Raw genomic sequence first — 6,788 nt, 5'->3', positions numbered from 1 at the left:
AAGATGAAGAAGAGTGAGGCATGGTGAGAATCAACATACATAGTGATGGAAAATAGGTCTGCGAGCATATAAGAAATCATCAGCACTGGTGGTCGGGAAGTCACAGAAAGGCCGAGTGACAGGGTGTGTGGGAGTGGGGGACGACAGGTGATTCTGAGAGATCATGTTATGGTTAGAGAGATGGAACTTAGCAATGGAGAGAGCAATGCTTGGTGTTGGAGTGATAAGACATCAGGTGTGAGGAACTTCTCAGACTGTGAACTTCCTGAAAGCTGAGTTCAATGAAATTCGGACAAATCAGCCTTGATTAACAGGGACACATCCTTTCCCCCTCTTGTCACAGAGGTTTAAAGTCAGTGGCCCCAGGTGATCACATTCTGCAGGTGTATTTCCCCATTTTGTCACGAAGCTCTTTGCTTTTGACTCCATAAATAATAGGGTTGAGCATGGGGGGCACAAAGAGATAGAGGTTGGCCAAGAGGATGTGAACGTGGGCAGGGATGCCCTGACCAAACCTGTGTGTCAGGACGGAGAAGAGGGTTAGGGTACCATTCACCAGCATCACAGAGATGTGGGCTGTGCAGGTGTTGAGGGCTTTCCGGTGGGCTTTCTTGGAGTTGATCCTGAGGACAGCCCTGATGATCAGCCCGTAAGACAGGCCAATGAGTGTCAGGTCAAACCCACTGAACACAAATGTTATCACTAGGCTGTATGTCCAGTTGATTCTGGTATCCCCACACGACATCTTCACCACAGCCATGTGCTCGCAGTATGTGTGGGCGATAACATGATTGGTGCAGAATGGCAGCCTCCGCAGTAGCAGGGTGACTGGCAGAATCAAGAGAACAGCTCGTATCAAACCCATTAGCCCTAGCTTAGCGATTCGTGCGTTGGTGAGGATGGTGGTGTATCTCAGAGGGTTACATATGGCGACATAGCGATCGAAGGCCATTGTCACAAGGATGGCTGAGTGCGTAAGAGCAAGCACGTAAATGAAGAAAATCTGGGTGAGGCAGCCATCCATAGTGATGCCTTTAAAACCGAACCAAAATATGCACAGTGCCTTTGGCATGACGCAGGAAGACATGCCGATGTCTGTGAGCGTCAACATGCAGAGCAGCAGGTACATGGGCTTGTGCAGGGTCTCCTCTTTGGCGACAACAAACAGAACTATGAAATTTCCCAACAGGCTGATGATGTAGAACGTAGAGAAAGGGATGGAAATCCAGATGTGAGCAGCTTCCAGACCCGGGATGCCATTTAGGATGAACATTGGTGGGCCAAAGGAGGTAAGGTTGAAAGCCTCCATGAGGTGATCGAGTCGCCAATGACCATCTGAAATGCTCATATTCCTGTGAAGGGAGAGACGCCCAGCAAGGGGGTTACACACGAGATTACAAGTAACACGGTAAATATTTTCTAGTTTCGACAATTTAGAAAGGTGGGTGAGCAGTGACATGGCAACATTATTCCCCTCTAATCAGCAGTGCGGAGGCTACATTTAGTTTTCTCTCCACTTTTGAGGCCTCAACTAAAGGAAGGATGAGGAGAAATTGAAGAGAGTCCCGATGAGGGCAACAAAATTATTAGGTGGCTGGAGCACATGACTTATGAGGAGAGGCTGAGGGAAGAGAAGAATGAGGGAATTTGATAGCAGCCTTTAACTACCTGAAAGGGCGTTCCATGGAGGATGTGGCTAAGCTGTTTTCAGTGGCAGCAGATAAAAGAACTAAGAGGAATGATATCAAGTTTCAGTGCGGCAGGTCTAGGTTGGATATTAGGAAAAAGTTTTTCACTAGGAGGGTGGTGAAACACTGGAATGCGTTACCTAGGGAGGTGGTGGAATTTCCATCCCTTGAAGTTTTTAATGTGCTGTTTGACAAAGCCCTGGCTGGGACGATTTAGTTGAGGTTGCTCCTGCTTTGAGCAGGGGCTTGGACAAGATGACCTCCTGAGATCCCTTCCAAACCTAATATTCTATGATTTTCACATGGCACCAAATTAGTTAGACCATAGTCCAGTCCAGGGATGTTCTCAGAGGGAGCTAACCAAGCCCGGTGAATGAGGAGCACGATGGGAGATGATGTTCAATATCAATAAGTGCAACGTAGACGCCTAGTAGAGGGAAAAACTTGAACTCCTTCAACACTTTACAAGGTTTCAATTTAACTGTCTGAACTCAGGGCAGGGACCTGCTGTAATCGTTTACAGCTCTGTGAAATGTTTTTTGGACATTTACATGGATAGTAAGAATCTTCCTTTCCCATAAATAAAGCTAAATAAATATCTTGGAAAGCCTGTATGCATGCATGTTTCAGGGCACAAGCCAATTTCTAGCTATTAGGTGTTTAGGTGACACCCTAAAAACAGTCAGGTTATCCCCCCAGCATCTTCTTCGGCAGCTCCTGGACAGTGGCTTTCAGAGAGAGGACATTTGAGTAGATGAACCATAGATTTGATCTACAATGAAATTCCTCTTTTGGAAATGAGCCAAATTTTCTCCATAAAAATTCACATTATCATGAAAACTGGGACTTTGTGCTCTGTTACTTCCATTGTTTGTTTTGGTGAGACACGTTCTTAAAGACATCTGCCTTTCTCTGAGACAAAAGAAGTACAGTGGTTTCGTTATTCTGCCTTGTTAATTGACAAGGGGAAGCAGAGACACCCGTCTGCAACTCAGCTCCTTACCCTTCTTATGACTGAATACTGATAATGATTGCACTTGTTAACAAAAATTGGGCGATCGTATAGAATGAATAGGACGAGTCACTGATTTACAGCGATTTGGACCAGTGGGCAAACTGGGTCGAAACAAACGATATGTGTTCTAATATAGCTATGAAGAGAACAAAAAAAGGTAGCGATATTTACACAATCGAGGACTCTGTTGTGGGAAGCAGTGACACTGAACGTGCTTTGGAAGGCATGAAGGGGTAATTAGCTAAACATGAGCTCCCTGAGTGACCCTGTGGCCAAAAGAGTTAACGTCATCTTAGCATGATAAACAGGGGAATCTCAAGTGGAGGGAGAGAAGTTATTTTACCTCTTTCTTTGGCACTGGTGCAACTGCTGCTGGAATAATTTGCCCAGTTCTGGTGCCCACAATTAAAGCTGGATGTTCATACACTGAAGAGGATTCAGAGAAGATTCACAAGAATATTTCAGGATTAGATATCCTGCCTTATAGTGATGGACTCAAAGTGCTCAATCTATTTAGTGGAAGAGAAATGGCTAAGGGGTGACTTGACAACAATCTACGAGTCCCCACATAAGGAACAAATATTGAAAGATGGGCTTTTCAGGCTAGCATAGAAAGGTCTAACACCATCCCATGCCTGGAAGTTGAAGTTAGATGAATTCTGACTATAAATAAACCAATGTTGGATGTTTCTCTATAAGCTCTGCTCTAGGAATTCCTTGGGGCAGGTCTCTGGCCTGTGCTTTGCAGAAGGTCAGACTAGATGATCACAGTGGTGACTTCTGGCCTGGGACTGTGAACACATCCCTGCAGCACGTACAGGAGTCAGCTGGAGGCATTTTGTTTGCAACCTGGTGCCTGAACCTAACTGAAGGCTTTGTTATTTTTACTTATGACAGTGCTGAATTTATTCCCACAGGGAAAAAGTCTCATGTGACTTTGAAGCTTTGAAAATGACACTCTAGGTGTGTTCTTCACAGGTGTGAGACTTCCCATGAGCCACTGCATGAAAGAACATTTCATATAATCAAAATACTGACGTTACCCCATAAAATCTGCACCTTGAGACTTGCATGTACAACTGTCCCATTAATGGCTAACAGAGCTGGCTAACAAATGATCCCAGAGAGTGCCGGATGCACCGTCTGTGTCCCAGTGGCTCACTGTGTCAGCCAGTGGTGAGGGGCTCCTGCACGTGGCAGCTGTATTTACCTAGGCACTGACATGACTGTGCACACTTCTCAGCTTGCTCGTTGTTCGTGTTCAGCGGCCCCCGAAGTCCCACCCGGTGTGTGTGGGAACAACAAGAGTAGCAGCACAGGTGCCTTGGCATCTGCTACTCAGAGTGTGACATTCCTCACTGGAGAGAAACTTCCACTTTTGTCCCCCTAGGAAAGGGAGCAGGTGGGACGGGGGCACTTCATCTCTGCAGAGGAAGAGTTCTGGGGAGCTTAGGGTGGTTCACAGGCTGTGGGGGCCATGGGTGACTGGGAAACCTGGAGAAGGCTCTGGTGCCCAGCGTAGTATTGGAATCAGAGCAGCCTGGGATGAAGAAGGAGATTATAGACAGGGTCAGATCTGATGGGAGACGGAACCAGCTGAGGAGCAAAGATCAATGGTTCTTTCCACTGGGGAAATGCGTGAAGTTGTGTAATTAACATTCAACAACCATTAAAAAAAAAATGAGTAAAGGTTGTGACACCCAGGCTATAATTTTCTGTCTCGCCAGGAGAAAGATGCCCTGAGACCTGCCGAGACACACTCGGGGCCAGGAAAGCTGCCAGCACTGGCCTGGGACCAACAATCAGAAGAAAATTAGAATTTCATCAGTGCCGCCCGCCTGTCATGTACCCCCCATTCCCTACCACCACCTCCCCCATCACAACCCGCTTACCTATGTAGAGCCTTCTCCAACCCCCAACATCCCAGTGCTGCCCACCTGTCTGTGCCCTCACTCCCTGCCCCCCCAAAAACGCCAGCACTGCCACACAGTGATCCCATTCACCCAGGACCAACACCAGGTGCCGGACACACCACACAGTGACAACTCGTACAAATATCTACACAGCCTGGGTTAAACTCTATGTCTGGGTGCACCGGGGAAAGGGGGGATGGAGGAGGAGCTGCCTGCACAGCCTGTCTGGGGGTGAAGAGAACCCCAGCAGCAACTCAGCGTGGGCAGGGAGGAGGAGAAGGGAGAGACCCGAGACGAGGGGAGAGAGGACATGGAGACTAAAAGCAGCCAGCACGAGTAACTCTTCCTCAAATCAACACAAAGCTTTAGCATATTCCTGCCAGTTAGAAGCACAGCCACAACTTCCTGATGTTGCTTTTCCATGCGGGCAATTGCTGAAGTTTCCATGAGACTGTTGTGGGACTGGTCACAGGAGGAGGGATGGGCTAGAGCGAGGAATGTGTCTGACACAATGTACTGCAGTGTGTCCACATTACAGATGCCCGTCTGGTCCTGGAGATTGCAGGAGAGCTAGTTACAGCTCTTTGGTGTGTGAATTAGGCAGGATGTCCATTCCCTATTTCACCCTGTTTCAGGACTCCAAGCCACTGCGATCTGAATACTGTACATCCCACCCCCCCACACACACTGTGTGTGCCTGTGATTCCCCCAGTCAGATTTACAACACTGTCTGGTTTCTTCTGCTTCGGCTTCATGCTTTTATTTTTATTGCATTTTGGTGCTTCTCATCCTCTACAGAACCAGAGACACAGTGGAACAGAGAGAGCAGACCCCCGGCAGAAAGAAATTGTCACCCTAATTGTTTTGAACCTCTAAACTGTGAGTTTAAGATTTCAGCTACTCTCCTGTCAGTCCTTCTCTGGTCCAGTTGAGCTCACCCATCCTTAGAGGCCACAGGACGACTCCAGTTAAAGTCACTCGAGGATCAAGGCCAGTGAAAACCAGGCCTTTTGTTTAAGTCCCTAAATGTGCATTTGCGGTGAAATCCTGGCCCTATTGGGAGTTTTGCCATTGATAGGAATGGGACCAAGATATCACCCTTAGTGTTGAACTTTAGGCTCCCTGCTGTGAAGATCCTGGCTTTTGGTCCTGCAGCGGCGAGAGCTATTCTGTTTGGGTGCTGAAAGAGTCTGAAGGAAGATCCCCTGTTTATGTGGCATCCTGAGACCAAGCATGAAAGATGGGGATTTCAAAACACAGGGGCACTGATTTTGCTCTCAGTGATGCCAGTGTCAATCTGGAGTGAGCCACTGAAGGCAGAATGTGAGAGCAGAATCTGAGCAGTCTGTAAAACCCTGTGTGACCCATTCGTGTTGTGAAATCTCAGGTATCACACGTACCCATTGAAGAGGTTCTAGCTACACTTCTTAACCTGGCAGTAAAGTTGCTGAATTTGAAAATTTGAGCGAACAAGAGAAAAAAAAAACAGACCAAAAAAAAGGAGATACAGAGACAGACAGAAGGACACAGTAACAGGCAAGGAAATGGTTTTAAAAACAAATATTTGTATAAATTATTTACAATAAAACCCTAATCTCTATTCTGGAGAATTCCTGCCCTGATTGTTCTTGACTTGAACCTTTCCCGAGCCCTTAGCACTAACTTTATTGCAGAAAGAGGCCACTCACCGAAATCCAGTGCAGCAGAGAGGAAATCTTCTTACTGTGACCTGAGAATCAATGTACAAACCTCACGTCTGACACTTCCAATACTGGTCAGGGACCTTTATGATTTTCCAGTATAGTCCCTGCAGACTCTGACGTTGGCCAGGACTCGGGGACAATTCCCCGGAGTCCATGAGAAGCAGGAAGTGCGGAAACCAGACCCTTGAGAATTTCAACCTAAGAGCCTCTCCTGGGAGAGAAGAAATGATTCACTGATAACACAGGCTCAGGTTGTCAGGCCAAACTGAGTCTTGCAGACTTGCTAGAATTGTCCTGCACTGCCTAAATCCCAGAGAGAAAAGAAGAGCCAAGGGTTAGACGTGCTCATTTATCTCTCAGCATTTCTGTGCTGCTGCTCATTGTCATAGAATCTGAGCATCTTCTGCTACTCGCGGCTGATGAGCCCTGTGCTGAATCCCCGAGACCGTAACGTGAACGTGGACAGGCT

General features: G+C 47.1%; 1 protein-coding gene across 1 annotated transcript; it reads right to left on the bottom strand.

Annotated features, from left to right (window-relative positions):
• Positions 1–370: 370 nt before the first annotated feature.
• On the bottom strand, positions 371–1,309 carry LOC137147219 (olfactory receptor 52P1-like). Its single transcript, XM_067539110.1, has 2 exons — positions 925–1,309; positions 371–828 (listed from the first exon to the last, which is right to left on the bottom strand). The coding sequence occupies exons 1-2, from the start codon at positions 1,307–1,309 to the stop codon at positions 371–373; spliced, it is 843 nt and encodes a 280-aa protein (XP_067395211.1).
• Positions 1,310–6,788: the final 5,479 nt, after the last annotated feature.

The sequence above is a fragment of the Emydura macquarii genome, unplaced genomic scaffold (assembly GCF_026122565.2).
Source record: "Emydura macquarii macquarii isolate MOO-44397 ecotype Brisbane River unplaced genomic scaffold, CSIRO-AGI_Emac_v2 contig_522, whole genome shotgun sequence".
Taxonomy (NCBI): Eukaryota; Metazoa; Chordata; order Testudines; family Chelidae; genus Emydura; species Emydura macquarii.
The sequence above is the reverse complement of the archived record's forward strand: the minus strand, read 5'-3'. Positions and strand labels throughout refer to the sequence as shown.